Source organism: Tachysurus fulvidraco, chromosome 2 (genome assembly GCF_022655615.1).
Source record: "Tachysurus fulvidraco isolate hzauxx_2018 chromosome 2, HZAU_PFXX_2.0, whole genome shotgun sequence".
NCBI lineage: Eukaryota > Metazoa > Chordata > Actinopteri > Siluriformes > Bagridae > Tachysurus > Tachysurus fulvidraco.
Window position 1 is genome coordinate 25,102,690 of NC_062519.1, and position 15,954 is coordinate 25,118,643.

General features: G+C 40.1%; 2 protein-coding genes across 4 annotated transcripts; both read right to left on the reverse strand.

The window, feature by feature from the left end:
* Positions 1-113: 113 nt before the first annotated feature.
* Positions 114-8,149, reverse strand: LOC113657785 (zinc transporter ZIP3). The gene is made up of 3 exons (XM_027169847.2): positions 7,993-8,149; positions 7,292-7,601; positions 114-3,111 (listed from the first exon to the last, which is right to left on the reverse strand). Exons 2-3 carry the CDS (start codon positions 7,496-7,498, stop codon positions 2,371-2,373), a joined length of 948 nt encoding a protein of 315 aa, XP_027025648.1. The 5' UTR covers positions 7,499-7,601; positions 7,993-8,149; the 3' UTR covers positions 114-2,370.
* A 735-nt stretch (positions 8,150-8,884) lies between these two features.
* Positions 8,885-15,710, reverse strand: sgta (small glutamine rich tetratricopeptide repeat co-chaperone alpha). Of its 3 annotated transcripts, none has more exons than XM_027169845.2 (12): positions 15,552-15,710; positions 14,646-14,787; positions 14,448-14,551; positions 14,093-14,183; positions 13,745-13,844; positions 13,551-13,655; positions 12,059-12,197; positions 11,915-11,968; positions 11,567-11,604; positions 11,178-11,273; positions 10,952-11,071; positions 8,885-9,589 (listed from the first exon to the last, which is right to left on the reverse strand). In XM_027169845.2, the coding sequence occupies exons 2-11, from the start codon at positions 14,743-14,745 to the stop codon at positions 10,963-10,965; spliced, it is 936 nt and encodes a 311-aa protein (XP_027025646.1). In that variant the 5' UTR covers positions 14,746-14,787; positions 15,552-15,710; the 3' UTR covers positions 8,885-9,589; positions 10,952-10,962. The 3 variants fall into 3 exon arrangements, with proteins under 3 accessions (XP_027025646.1, XP_027025647.1, XP_027025645.1); XM_027169846.2 differs by having other exon boundaries at positions 15,463-15,606; XM_027169844.2 differs by lacking the exon at positions 15,552-15,710 and having other exon boundaries at positions 10,980-11,071.
* Positions 15,711-15,954: the final 244 nt, after the last annotated feature.

The following is a 15,954-nucleotide window of genomic DNA, read 5'->3' on the forward strand; positions in this document are numbered from 1 at the left end:
GATGTGACCTGTTTTATTCAGGTCTTTAAAAATTATGTGCGTTTTATTCTTTACACAACATTCCCATCTATGCTATTACAAACTATTAAAAACAACCACAAACAAATACCAACTCATCATCAAATATGTTTTATTACGACATCAAAAACATACAGGAATTCAAACGGATCATTAGACGAAGTGTAAAAAATAGCTGGATTATTGTAAAGTAGACATCTTAGAAATAGACCTACGTACATACATTTAATTTCCAGTGACAAACCTACCACCAGCATTCCAGCCACATGCTTTAGCTACAGTACATGAAGCAACTTCACGCTTTGTAAGAGTTCATACTGTCAATAACACTTCATTTGTTATGCTGCTGAAATGTCCTTTTTTATTTTCCTTCTTTTGGCTGCTCCCTGTTCTGGGTTGCCACAGCAGAGAGCATATTAGATTTGGCACAGGTTTTACGTCGGATGTCCTTCCTGACGTAAACTTCCCATTTTTATCCGGCACTGAGATTTAACTCTTCAGTAATTGTGTTAGCTCCCTGCCCAGGAAATGAACCCGGGCCGCGGCAACGAGAGCACAGGAACCTGCCCCTTGGACCACCTGCAGACTATCAGGAACAATGTACAATCAAAAGGTTGAACAAATGGCATAATGGCCACAAAAATATGACCTGTGGCCATCTATACCTAGAATGTAGCCACTAGAGGCAGCAGCAGAACTGCTACAACTGCACCACCTATCGAGCTGTACACAAAACTTATTTCAGGCCCAAAATGATTTGATTACAGAAAAAGCAGTTTGTATGATTTCACTGAACAACATACAGGACTCTAGGTTAGATTATTGTGACTCTCAGAGGTAACAACACCGATGAGATGGAACCAAATTCCTCGTGTGTGTCAACAGGCTTGGCCAATAAACCCGATTCTGATTCTGAGATGCATAAAAACATTAAAAATGAAAGTGACTGAGAAGCTCTTAGCAAGTGTAATATATCTAACTGCTGAAATTACAGCCTCAGATTATATTTCATGGAAGGGCCATGATGGTTTTTTTTTTTAATGCTTTAACTTTAAGATTTAATCTATCTTTTCTAGATCCAACTCCTCATTTGCGACTTTACATTGGTTATCGTTATATTATTATGGAATCATCATTGGATTGGTCCTAGAGGAGACAGTAGAGTATTTTAAGTGACAGTTCAGTTGAAACAAACAGAAATCTTGGGATAGTTTTGTCACAGCTGTTCGCATTTACGAGCCTTATATGAAATAATATATTTAGAGGAGGTTTCACTTTAAACCCTTAAATAGTTCAATAAAAAACATACAACAGAAGATTTCCCTTTAGAAAGGCTCATCGTCTAATAAACCGTTTTTTTTTTTTTTTGTGAAGGTACAAGAAAATATTGCATATATCAGGTGAAATAAAAACAGGAGCAGAAATAAAATCGCTTCTAATATTGACTTAAAAACACAAATAATCTGCAGGTCGACCGAGACGATCTCAACCCGTAACAGAATCATTTATAAATACAAGACCACAACCACAAAGATGTACAAACAAATCAAATATAAAAATAGCAGGTAACTTGTGCAGCAATGTGGGTTTTTTCCCTATAGCATTGTGTCTAGTCTTTAAGGGTGAATGTCAATGGTCGAAAATCCAAAAATTCATTATCACAGTTGTTCAATGTATTATTTGTTTCCTACGGTATATATTACTCAGGTTATCGTATAGTTAAAGTATAAACAAGCAGTTCTATACGACGTACAGTATCAACTTGATTTGTTTAAGGAATAAATTGCTCTATGGTGCGAATAAAAGCTACAAATTTATTCATTAAATATGAAGTCAAATATTTCACCAATTTTAAACAAATAGCCTAATACTCGAACAGTGGATCTATTCAGAAACTTCATTGATCCTGTCAAGATAGATTTAAGTTAAACACGTCCCTGGCTGCAAAACCTTTAAGATCCCTGCTGTAGCCTGTAAGGTTATAAATGTAGAGCTCGACATTCAGGATGCACAAAGAATAAGTGTCTCCAAAGCTACATTTTAAATCAGGTACAAAAACAAGAAGTGTGTGTTGAATATTTATCACAAAGTCGTCCAGCATCGAATAAATCAGTAAGATCTAAAAGTTTATGATCTGCAGTAGCACCGGTCCAACAATGCTGACAGTAATAAATCATTTCACTGCAATGAAAACGCTTTTCTGCATCTAATATGCTACTGGATCTGTACAGCCAGTATACGACTTCATGGGCATAGAAACAAGTCAGAGACAAAGTTAAGAAAATCTGGCCCTGTGGTTATGGTAGTCAGTCGAGTTACTGATCATTCACTATGATTATTCGCTGAGATCGATCACCACTTGATGAAGACTAGACCTGCCAGTACACCATACCCTAAGACGAGGAAAAGCACCTTCAGCAACCGGTCGTGTTTGTCCTCCAGCTCTCGGGAGAGAATTTCAAAGAAAGTAATAAAAAGAAATGTGCCTGCTGCCAGGCCTTGGAGCACCACAGAAATAATACTTCCTGCCAGGTTCTCTGCACTCTCGATACCCATTCCTAGGCCAATGCCGATGGGGATCATGAGGCTGACTGTAATGGCTAGCTTGCTGGCATCCTGAAGCTGTAGTCCTGCTTTAGTCACACTAACCCCTAAAGCTATGGCTGCGAGGGTCTCGTGGATAGCGACTCCGAGAAAAAGGCTTCCTAATTTAGCACCGTCTTCCTGAAGCCCAAGGGCAAGGCCTTCGAAGACCGAGTGAGCGGAGAGGGCCAGGACGAGGCTTGCAAGCCGCAGCGGTCCTGCTCGTGTTAGTTCTGCTGGGTTGAAATGGCCGTGGTGATGAGAGTGGTGATGAGAGTGACGATGTGAGCTCCGTGCTGGCGCAATGAACGGCGTGTCATACTCCGAGTCGCTGCCTGCCTCCGAACCGCCGGCGTTAAACGTCTCAAGGTCGATGAAGGACGGCTTCTCCTTCCTGAAAGTCAGCACAGCCTGCTCAACGAACACGGTAAGGAAAAAGCCGAGCATCATCACGGTCTCGGCCAGGGGGTAGTCGGTGCTGATATTCATCAGTTTTAGAATCTGATCCATCTGAAAACAGAACATTATTAAGATGGGATAAAGTTTCCAGACACATGATAATTAAGTGGCATTTCACACACAATATGGCCAAATGAAACGTTCTGCTTCTTTTTCCTCCCCCTTCCTGAAGAAGCCGCACGCACTTTAAATCGTTTCAGCTCGCTCACGTAGATTTCTACAGTATGTTCCTGTTAAAGCTGCTTTCTGTAAAATTGGTGACCTTCATAATTTTCTTTTTTTCCCCCGATGAGTCAAATATTTCTGAAAAGTGTCATTTGCCATGTCTGCTGATGATGTCACTACTGAGGTGACAGAGTGCAGTGAAATATCTGTAAATATAATAAATATAAATAACTTTTCAGTGTGATATTTATAAAGAACAATAGATCATTTTATTTCCAAACTTTGGTGTATATGATTCTATTGAATCGTCCTTCAGGATGAATAATTCGATTCGATTTAATTGTACAGCGCTTTTAACAATGGACATTGTCTCAAAGCAGCTTTACAGAACATGAGAAAAATAATAAGAATTTTTTTTATTAATCTTAGATTTATATATATTGGTTATATCAGGTTGGTGGAGAGCTCCTGCCTCAAGTAGAGGAGTTTAAGTATCTTGGGGTCTTGTTCACGAGTGAGGGAAGGATGGAGCGGGAGATCGACAGGCGGATCGGTGCATCTTCTGCAGTGATGCGGTCGGTATACTGGTCTGTTGTGGTGAAGAAAGAGCTGAGCCGCAAAGCGAAGCTCTCTATTTACCAGTCGATCTACGTTCCTACCCTCACCTATGGTCATGAGCTTTGGGTCATGACCGAAAGGACGAGATCCCGGATACAGGCGGCCAAAATGAGTTTCCTCCGCAGGGTGGCTGGGCACTCCCTTAGAGATAATGTGAGGAGCTCGGTCACTCGGGAGGAGCTCAGAGTAGAGCTGCTGCTCCTCCACATCGAGAGGAGTCAGCTGAGGTGGCTCAGGCATCTGTTCCGGATGCCTCCTGGACGCCTTCCTGGGGAGCTGTTCTGGGCATGTCCAACCGGGAGGAGGCCCCGGGGAAGACCTAGGACACGCTGGAGGGACTATGTCTCTCAGCTGGCCTGGGAACACCTCGGTATTCCCCCGGAAGAGCTGGAGGAAGTGTCTGGGGAGAGGGAAGTCTGGGCATCCCTGCTTAGACTGCTGCCCCCACGACCCAGTCCCGGATAAGCGGTAGAAAATGGATGGATGGATGGATTTATATTTAAAATGTGCTTATATTTATTCCCAATGAACAAGCCTGAGGTGACTGAGGTGACTTTGGGGAGGAATGGAGGTGGAAGAGGAAGAAACCTTGAGAGGAACCAGACTCAAAAGTGAACCTCATCCTCATTTGGGCGACACCGGAGGGTGTGATTATAAATACACAGTCTGACAAATGTGTATTGATTGGGGTTTCTGTCCTCAGACCACATGTAGTTGGTATCTCCGCTCATAACGCCTGAATACTTCATGATTCCAACTTGTACATCTTTATTTTATCATGCTTCCTACACGATATTACATTGCTCAGGTATCCAGTTGTAAAAGCACCACGTTAGAGAGCAAAGGGTTAATGTTGTGGCTACATTGTGGTTTGTACAGGGTTGGAGCTGTGAGTCGCAAAGCGATAACGTTGCTCCCTTATTTTGTGTGCATTTTGTGTGCTAAACATTTATTCGGTTTCCTCTGTGGAAGTAAAACTCGTCAACTTTTAAGAACAAAATCCATGAAAAATACATGAGAGAGTTCATCAGGTAAAAATGTGACAGAAACTGAGCTTTGTTTTCTGCTTCTGTTTTTTTCCACATAAATATAGCAAAGCATAATAATTTTGAGACAATATAATACTCGTTGAAATTATAACAAGCATCACTGTAATCATGTACTAATTCTATAACAAATTATAGAATTATGAAAATTATGGTTCGCGTCTCATAATTGACACAGTAGCTAATATTTGTGACCTACCATTTTAGAATTATGACAAACATCTGGATGACCTGACATTTCATCATCATCTTCTTTCGGCTTTTCCCTTCAGGGGTCACCACAGCGAATCATCTCTCTCCACCTATCCCTATCTTCTGAATACTCAACACTTGCACCCAACTAGCTTCATATCCTCATTAATTACATCCAAATACCTCTTCTTTGGCCTTCCTCTTTGCCTCCTGCCTGGCAGCTCCATGTCCAACATTCTCCTACCAATATACTCACTCTCCCTCCTCTGAACATGTCCAGACCATCTTAATCTGGTCTCCCTAACTTTGTCCCCCAAACGTCCAACATGAGCTGTCCCTCTGATGTACTCGTTCCTAATCCTGTTCAATCTCGTCACTCCCAAAGAGAACCTCAACATCCCTACTTAATATCTCCCAAGCTAGTATCTCATTTAAGACTTTGTATCTCATATTTGTGACTTAGTAGATCAGAATTATGGTGTCTCATAATTATGAGACAATGCATGGAATTCTACAGAATCCAGGGGTGCACTTTTGGGATGGAGAAGTGAGCGAAATCTCACAACACCTTGTGGACTCCATGCAATGAAGAGCGGAGTTTGCAAGCATGTGATCCTAGTTAAATCCCAGTCAAATCCCAGTCCCGGGTTGTAATGCGTATGTGGAAGTTTGTGGGATGTCATAGCCTTGTGGTTAAGGTGTTGGACTATGGACCGGAAGGTCATGAGTTCGGTCCACCCTGAGCAAGAAATGTGTTACACCGTTTGTAACAACTCTTGCGTCAAGCTCGCCGTCAAGGGTCAAGAATGTTATCAAATGGACCGGCACATCTGGATCTTTCTAGCTGAACAAGAAGCCGACCAAAAAGCCCGCCACGGCTAAAAAGCTCAAGAAAGTAGCGGCCAAGGAACCCGTGGCCGCAGTCAAGAAGTCTCCCAAGAAGATGAAGAAGCCTGTCGCTGCCACCAAAAGTCCCAAGAAGGCCAAAAAGCAGGCGACCCCAAAAAGGCAGCCAAGAGCCCCAAGAGGGCCAAAAAGATGGTGACCCCCAAGAAGGTAAAGCTCAAAGCGGCGAAGGCCAAAAAGGCTCCAAAGAAGAAGTAAAGTAGGGATAAACAGTTCAAGTGACCAAACTGTTAAACTCCTTAAATTTGCAGAGATTCTACGCTCATCAATCTCATCTAAGACAACAATGAGTCTGCATACCGGCAGGAGGTGAAGTGGCTGGTGCTATGGTGCAGTCAGAAGAGTCTAGAGCTAAACACCCTCAAAACTGTGGAGATGATAGTGGACTTTATGAAAGACCCCTCAGCACTACTCCCCCTCACAATATCCAACAGCCCGGTGTCATCTGTGGAGGCCTTCAAGTTTCTGAGCACTACCATTTCCCAAGACCTGAAATGGGAGTGCAACATAAACTCCATCATCAAAAAGGCCCAGCAGAGGATGTACTTTCTACACCAACTAAGGAAGTACGGTCTGCCACAGGAGCTGTTGATGCTGTTCTACACTGCAGTCATTGAGTCTGTCCTGTGCACATCCATCACCATCTGGTTTTGTGCAGCAACAAAACAGGACAGGAACAGACTGCAACGCACAGTTAAAACAGCAGAAAAAAATTATTGGCACCCCCCTGCCCACTCTCCAGGACTTGTACGACACAAGAACCAGAAACCGGGCAGGAAAGATCACCACTGACCCTTCTCACCCTGGACACAATCTCTTTCAGCTCCTCCCTTCTGGCAGCGCTACAGAACTTTGCTTACTAAAACTGCCAGACACAGGAACAGTTTCTTTCCCCAGGCCCCTTATCACCCTGATCAACAACTCAACTATATTCACTGCTTCATCGTCTACATTGTCTTGTTTAGTTTGTATAGTATAGTGTTGTGTCTGTACTTTTGAGAGTCACAAACAGCTGGAACCAAATTTCTTGTGTGTGTCAACACACTTGGCAAATAAACCTGATTCTGATTCTGATGTGGTAATCTGTTGGACTACCAATTGAAAGGTTGTGAGTTCGATTCTTATGTCCATTAAGCTGCCACTGCTGGGCCCCTGAGCAAGGCCCTTAACCATCAATTGTATAAAAATGAGATAAATCGTAAGTCACACTGGATAAGTGTGCCTGCTAAATGTAAAGTAGTTGAGTTAAACTTCTAGCTTAGTAATAAACTAAAGAGTTGCATATGAGGCTCCATAACACTCACCTTGTCTCTGACAGCAGGCAGAAGGGCATTAAAGCAGGTGGCCAGAAACACACCACCTCCAAAAGAGTTGCTGAAGGAAACTGCCCTCCTGTAGCGCAAAGCCTTGTCCAGGTCCGACTGCATCACTCTCACAGGGATGAGAATTCCCCCCAGCATCAGGACAAACATGCCCAAAAGGCACAGGATTTTAGCTACAACCATCTCCATGTTTCTGATTCTTATAGTAGGTTTATCAGGAAAACAGCAGCATGGCTTAACCAAAAACAGCCTCCGTTATCTCCATCAGACTCGAACACTTTCCCTGATGGATCTGGAATAAAGAGGAGTCACACTTAATTCTGTCCGTCATTGTTTGTTTTTACTCACAGATGATTACAATGCTAAGCACTGTGCTAGTCAAGAGCATTGCTAGCAAAAATCGGTCCTATTTACGTGCTGGCTTTAGCATTAATGCTAATTCGGTTTTCAGTGTTGTTGAAATATCTCATGTGCTAATTATTAAACTAAGAATCTGTCAGAATTCCTTCATATTGTCCTGGCTAGCTAGTAAGTGTAACGTTCATAGCTAGTTCACAACGTTCTTCTAGTGCTAAGAGCGATACGAGCTAACGCATTTTAAACTGTCTAAACATCTAAAATCGGATACCAAGATGAATTTAAACCGAATAAGGTTTAAATGATAAACGTCTCCTTGTTGTTACCTGCATGTTCCTGGTTGCTTCCGTTTGTACAAGAACCTGTCCGGTTTCTATTCGCTGGTGTGGCTGAATGTCAAATAGCTCCCTTCCTATGTAGGCGCCCTAAACGAGTCTAACCCTATTCTGTAAAGTGGACTAACACTAATTCTGTGCTCGGGTCTTCATAAGGGAACATTTGAAGACTTTAGCAGGAAGGAATTAATGTGAAGTTTGTTATGAACTCAGACATAAATGACTCTGAACTGTTAGACCTTCAGGAGCTCTTGGTTGCACAAACTTCCACTTGACTACAAACTGTTGTAGAAAGGACATTATTTATATCACTTTTCATATCACTTTTGATTATTATAGCACTTTTCTGCCCCAGGCACCACAGATCTATGAACCCAACCCACCCCTCCATATCCCACATCCCCAGGTCCTTCCACTCCCCCCACCCACTTACAACAACATGCACCAGTCACTTTGTGCAGCATTGGTCTGGTCATTTGCACTGTATCTACCTTGCACTGCTTTATTTAATTTCCATTGTTAAGATATCTGTATGCACCTTGGGACTGAGAGAAATACAATATCAATTCTGTGTGTATGTACCATACATGTGGAAGAGTTGACAAAGAAAAACTTGAACTTTCACTTTTTTTTTCACCCAAACAATGATCGATTCCCTGCTGAACCTTCTTCCTAATATCATCTGTGAGTTTCTTTCCGTCACCTCAGGTTTACTCATTGGGGGATACACGATAGAGATAAAGTCATTTAATTTGAAACTTTTCCATTTTTATTTTGTTTCCTTTCCAAACCTTCTTCCTCATATCATCTCAGGGAGTTTTTCCTTCTGACCATCAGCTCAGGCTTGCTTGTTTGTGATACATGATAGAGATAAATAGTAATATAATTGTAAACTTTACCATTTTTATTCTGTTTCTTTACTTCTGTAAAGATGTTTTGAGACAATGTCAATTGTTAATACAAATAAACTGAATTGAATTAATACTCCCATGTGCTCCCTGTCTGTCCCAACATCCCATCCTGTTATAGTAATTTGCCATGAACAATAAATGAAAGAAAAAAAAAAAAACAATAAAATTACAGCATGACCTTTGGCAAATCCTTCTGCAGCACATTCAACATTCCTTTAGATCACAACAGTCATATCCTACTTGAAATGTGACATTTAATTTCCATATCAATAGTGTACATATCTTTTACAAACTCTTCTTCTCACATAAAGACAGCTTGTTACTGCAGGACGGAAATCGTCGTGTTGATCCGGTCCACGATGCTCTGACTCTTATGATGACTCCATTAGCATGTATTGGTTACACAGAAATGATAATTATAAACCAGGGTGATGTTTTTGTACATCTATACAGTTTTCTTTTAGCAACTAGGTGGCCAAATACAACCTAAGAATTTTGGCTACATTGGTTTCTTCAAAGACAGGCAATGCAGGGAGGACAACAGCTGCACACGCATGCGCTCCATGTGATGTCGAATTGGTTTAGTCCCTGGAGTTGTAAATACAATAGATCTTAAAAAGAAGATAGAAAGAAAAAGCGAGCCAGCCTTCTCTGTGTTCCTCATTATGACTCTTCATCTATAAAAGAAGAAAAAAAAAGTAGTAAAAAATATTATCATGGAGAGAGTTTTTGGACTAAAATTAGAAAGTGTAAAAGTGAATAAACAGTCAAAAGTGAATACTCATATGTATGCTTGTATAACAAAATGCATTTTAATAATTATGTAATATTTCTACATCTTTTTCCTCTACAAAATATAAGATGATTATAAACATTATTTTCATTTCTGCAAATGCATTATATATTTATTTGTAGCACAGCAATTCATTTGAATCCCAAACAAAAAGCCCATGTTCATGATTTTAATGCAATTATACACACTTGATTTTTATACCATTTATATATTATTTTACTATTATATATTAAGTCTTGTTTGGTCACTGTACTACTGAATACCAACAACAACATGCAATTGCAGAATGCCAGAGAGTTTAAAGCAATACCAGATAAATGTAGAAAACTCTTGAAACAATTAGTTTGAGATCACAAATGGAGGTGTCTTTATTTCCTCCCCCACTCTGTATGTCAAGTGCTGAAGTGGAGGAAAATGGCTGACCTGTGGATTATGACTTAAATAGATGTTTCAGATTGGCCAAAAGTTATTAGGAACATTAACCATTAACAGTTACCTAGTTACCAATCCATTTTCTAAGTCCTGTAAATAATAAACAAACAGAGCCTGAGTCCCTTCCCGTCTTTATAATTTAATTCACATACATGCTCGAAATATTTCACTGATGAGATGTTCTGTTTAGGCTTAAGGGCCTTTCTCTTTTCCTCTGAATACTTTCCTCATTCCATTACTCTAATGCAAGTTAATCTTTGTCTAATCTGTCAGTTGTTCCAGAGCACTACTTAATCTGTCCTGCCCTGTTTCCTAAAACACCTTGTAAACCTTGCTAGGACACACAGCATCAAGCAAAGAAGTTAATGTATTTGGATTTTCGAGCAGCACAATGATCCAAAACATACGTCAAAATCCACACAAAAATGATTTGATCGCTTAAATCAAGCCTGATGTCCGCAAACAAACACAAATCAAAACCGGCAGTATAAGCTGAAAAAGTATGTGATGTATTTATTTGACCATGGAGTATGTGGAGAGATTGTCTATTGAGAAATTTCAGATTCATTGCTCTTTATTTTCCTATATCATTAAGCGTTTTAGAAGACTCGGTGCTGTTGTACTAAAATACTACCTTATTTTATCATTTTTCTTCAAATAAAATTTTATTAAATGTCAGTAGCTAGCTAATTAACCACATACAGAATTTTTGGTAATAATTATCACCAACAGTGCCAATATTTATGGAGCTGTTTATATGCACTAGTCCTTCGATAAAAAAGAAAGCACTTAATCAGAAGTGAGAAATTCTAACCGCTTCAAGTGTCATTGTTCTTCATTACTTGCACTAGGGGGGCGGCTCCGGATTTGACTCCTTAACTGCTCGATGAGCTCAGGGTTCTGCTGCTGCATTTGCTGTGCAAACTGCTGGCCACTGTGCAGAAAAAAAGAATTTTTTTTTTAAATATAAAAGCCCCATCTTACCATACATGAGCAATTGAATGTGTTAGAAAAATAGAGGCAAGGCATGCAATCTTTACGCTTGAATAAGGCCTGATATGTCGTTTGGCGGTCCGGGGGTTGGAGCTGCAGTGCCACCCATAGGTGCGTAACCTCCAGTCATCATTCCTGACACCCTGAAGAGATCACCATTGAGCAACATTAGAAAAATCTAAATGTAAATATTATTCTGATGTAAACACACTATTGTGGTTATGAATGGTGCTATTATTAGTCGAGTCAAGAAGCTTTTATTATCATTTTAACCATATATATCTCACTAAGTACTGTGTCAGCTATATGTAGTAGAAATAACAAAGGCTTTTTGACTTGACATTAACTCTACTTAAATGTCTGTTCTGCTATACTGATAATGATGAACATGTTTGCTAATCAGCGGCACACAAACATAAATAAAAATCATACTCACAGTTGTTGTACTTGTGGGTTATTCATCAGATTAGAAGCCTGAAAAACAAAACATCATCAGTAATGGTATCAACTCGCCCTAAAGCTGATATACACTACATGGCCAAAGTTTTGAAGACGCCTGCCCATCACACTGATATGTGGTCTTGCCCATACTGTTGCCACAATCAACACTTCTGGTATGAACTGGAAAACAATCTGCATCCCATACACACTAACAAGCATTCCAAAAAAGAGGAGATAATTACACTAGCAACATGGGACTAAATCTGGAATATGGTGTTTAAAAGCATACGAGTGTGATTGTCAGGAGTCCACAAACTTTTACATATATGACAAGAAAACCCACCATGCTCATGAAACCTGGATTACTGAGCAAACCAGCAAGGTCAACACCACCTGTCTGCAACAGAGAAAATGTACAAGACATTGAATTGAACGGCCTGTTCCATTTCCCAGTAAGCGATTGTATTCAGTAGTTATAAGAACTCACTGGGCTTGGTGTTTCTTTCATTTTTTGCTCAGCAATTTTCAAGTTTGTTTTGTACATTTCATTTTCAGGGTCCAGTTCCAGGGCTTTCTTGTAGTAGCCCACAGCCTCGTTATGTTTGTTCAAACTGGAAAGCGCCAGCCTGATTATGAGAAGAAAGTGTAACAGATCTTATTACATTGATATCACATTATACAAGGCTTCAGTTCAGTTGACACACAGCTCAAGAAGCTTTGTACACAAAGAAATATAACATTTTAACACTGAAACTACCCTTGAACCAGCGGTGTCCAACCAGCGGAGACCAAGAGGCACATATTTTACTGTGTTACCGCAAAGAGCCACATCATACACATGGGCACACACGAACATCACCCTTTTTTTCCCTGCCATTTTGAGAACAAACTTGACACAAATTGTTTACTCAAATGATCTTACTTCTATTGGGAAACTTTGAGGTATTTTCATCCCACTCACATGCGCGTTTGACAAAAATACCGTATTGAACTCAAGCGAAGCAAACACGCATGTTAAAAAGACACAAATACAAACTTTGATATGAACGTAAGAGCCGCATGAAACCGGGCAAAGAGCCGCATGTGGCTCGGAGGCTGCGGGTTGGCCACCCCTGCCTTAAACAATGGGGTATTTGGAAAATAATTTTTTTTACTCTTTGAACATAATTGGCCTCATTTATGCTACAAGACAAGAATAAATGTATGTATAAGGTGACAATGTGAATATAGTGTATACATGACAATCAGTGTGCCTGTGTGAGCTGAGCTGCATTACTGAAAGATGAAGCATCATCCACACGCAGGTGGCACTCTTACACCGGTTAATAGTCACTTTAATCATTACACACGTTTTGTGAGCTTTGGTGTTTTTCTAGGTGACATAAAATGTTAATTAGCAGTGCCAGGAACGCAGGAGTGAGCCTGGGAAACCTTCCCAACATTATGAGTTTTAGCACTAGCAATCTTTGAGAAAGATTATCAAGTTTAAGTTTGCTACTAATATATGAAACTAACATTATTATTACAGGAAGGCCATGGAGGATAAAACTATTTAGGTTGATGATAAATAGGTGGAAAATGTACATGTACTGTATGGCAGAACTTACAATTTAAATCGAAATCAATTCATCATTAGCACAAAATGCTGACTGATTTTGGATTTCTTTCATTATACAAGTAATGACAAATAATAGCAGGCAATTAAATAAAATACTTTATGCAGAGAGAGAGAGAAATAGAGAGAGAGAGACTAACTATCCAGACATTACAAATGTTATTATTATTCTAATGCTACTTAAAGGTTAACTGACTGAAGTGCATTACAAGCTTATATTTTATAATGCTCCGGAACATGATGATAAACATGTAGTTTAATAAAGACATGATTTGCATTATCTTTGACAAGTGCCAAAATGCAAAAAAATATTCAAAAATAAAAATGTGTGACCTAACAAACCAGTTATATCTTATGGTCTTACCCCATTCGTCCATATGCTTTGCTGTAGTTTGGATCAATTCCGATTGCACGCTCACAATCTTGAACTGCTCCAGCATAGTTACCAAGTTTGCTGTATGCAGCAGCTCTACAGACCGCAAAACAAGCACAAGGCATTAAATACAGAACATAATTTGATTACGACTGATACTGGTTTGAAGAAACTTGAGGCATTACCTGTTGCAATAGTAAACTGCATTCTGTGGGTTAATCTGAATGGCTTTTGAGTAGAATTCCACCGCTGCACTGAAGTTTTCCACCTTCATTTGCTCATTACCTATATTAAATGGATTATGTAATTATTAGTAGTAACCAGAATTGTACTAAATAGTGTAGTATAGTTTTACAGTTCTTTTTTATTATCTGGTAACTGCTTCTTCCCAAACACAATACCTTTATCCAACACACCAGTAAACCTATTCACCTATTACAAAGCCTTTACTACACTTTAATATTTTTCAGCTTAGTATAGAAATAAATAACACTAAGGAAAATCTAGTAGGACACCAGATGTTATATCCATACCATCACTTTTCAGTTGTTCTGCTTCTGCTAGCTGATCCTCTGTAGGTGAACTGGTGGCTGAAGTGACTTTAACCTGAGGCGTATCTGCTACCTGAAATAGAACATTTAGAAGTGTAAATAAACTAACTATAAATTAACTTCAACAATTTGAATTTCTAAGACGACTCTGTGTAAGCCAAAGGTTTGCGGACGCCTGACGAAATCACACTCGTGTGCTTGCTGAACATTCATTCCAGATGAAGTGCTTAACTGTGCGGATTTGCCCTTTTTGACCATAAAAGTGGTTGCACTGGCATCAGCTTATGAGTGTAATGGACATGTGACCACAGGCTTTTAGAGAAATAGGATAAATTACCTTGACAGTTGCTGCTGCAAATAATTCTGGCAATGTCTCACAAACTGCTAAACTCTGGTCCTCAGTTGAGACACCAAACGCAGTCTCCAGACACTGTATGGCAACTGGAAAGCAGTTTCAGGAGCAATTACACATCAATGTTACAACCTTAATAAAAAAAAAAAAAATAACTACACATAAGCCTCTTCCGAGGTGTACCTTCTAAACTTTCTTGGGCATCTGATGACAAGCCCCCAGATGTTAGCTGGTTGTGGAGGAACTGGATAATGGAGTAAGCAAGACGCTTTGTGTCTGTCATTGTTGGTTGGCTATTAGGACCTATCCAGGTATTTATAGAAAACTGAAAGGCAAAGAAAGAACAATTTAAGACGTAATGTAATCAAAAGAAATGTAATAAAAGCATTATGGCGATCTTGAACTATAAAACTCAAGCTGCAATTACAAATTATTTTGTCCTGAAACACACGTCGATTTATAATCCTGACAGAACTGTTGACAGCTACCTGTGATCTACATGACAAAGTCTTCATCGATAATTATTGATAATACGTGTAAACACACAGCTGCCAAGACGTGGCTCATCTCCTAGATAAATAACAAATGACACAAAGCCTGGATTGCATTTAATGTACATTTAAATCTACCGGAATGCAACAACTGCTACTGCTGCTGCTTCGCATGAGCTGACCTCACACATGGAATGTTCTAGTAAACAAAGCTAGTTCCGATTGAGCTGTGGGGCCAAACACAATGCGAGGTTTCTACACGAGCTAAAAGCTACAAGTAGAAGGATTCGGTCATTTATCTAAAAGTCAGCGTACGGAATCAGAAGAACGCTGCTAACGTTATTTAGCTAGCAAACCTGCTACAGCAGCAGCAGCAGCTCCATGTCGGGTAACTAGCATCGTTGCTAGCCGGCTAGCCGACCTTTATCTCCGTTGCTAGCCACCAAAAAAACAAAGATTATTAGCGTTTATAACAACAGGCGACATAAGAAAGTGTGACCATAACGTACGCAGTGCTGTTAGCAGTAAATGACACGTCTGAGAGCTTAGCGCGAGTTTATAAACAACTACTTTACACAACTACGACTGCACTACTTACTAACGTCCCACTGCACGAGCGCCTCTCCGCTGGTTCACTGTGTGATGCGCGAGCTGGCCCTGTCGCACGAAGCCCCGCCCACTTTAGTGAAACGTCATCACGCTGACCTGTCTTTCTTCCTCTTCCTTGATCAGCGTCTCAGACAACAGATCTGTGTATAAACCGCCACCTCTTGGTAAGGAGTGTGCACAAGAACGTTTTCTACAAATCAACAAGAAAAATCATGAACATTCATAAGGAGTCGGTTCACCCTTAGGAGAAGGAGTCGGTTCACGAGTCGGTTCTCTCCTAAACCCATGTTGGGTTTAGTAGATCAGGGATGAGGTCAGAGTTCCAGTTCATCACAAAAATGTTCAGTGGGATTGAGGTCAGGGTTCTGTGCAGTGTTGTAGTCTATATTTTT

Coding starts and splice junctions, on each gene's coding strand:
- LOC113657785 (XM_027169847.2), bottom strand. CDS start 7,498: ATGGAGATGGTTGTAGCTAAAATCCTGTGCCTTTTGGGCATGTTTGTC. Junction 3,112..7,291: donor TGCCTGCTGTCAGAGACAAG/GTGAGTGTTATG, acceptor TTCTGTTTTCAG/ATGGATCAGATTCTAAAACT.
- sgta (XM_027169845.2), bottom strand. CDS start 14,745: ATGACAGACACAAAGCGTCTTGCTTACTCCATTATCCAGTTCCTCCAC. Junction 13,656..13,744: donor GCAGTTTACTATTGCAACAG/GTAATGCCTCAA, acceptor TGCGGTCTGTAG/AGCTGCTGCATACAGCAAAC. Junction 11,274..11,566: donor AACCCACAAGTACAACAACT/GTGAGTATGATT, acceptor TGATCTCTTCAG/GGTGTCAGGAATGATGACTG.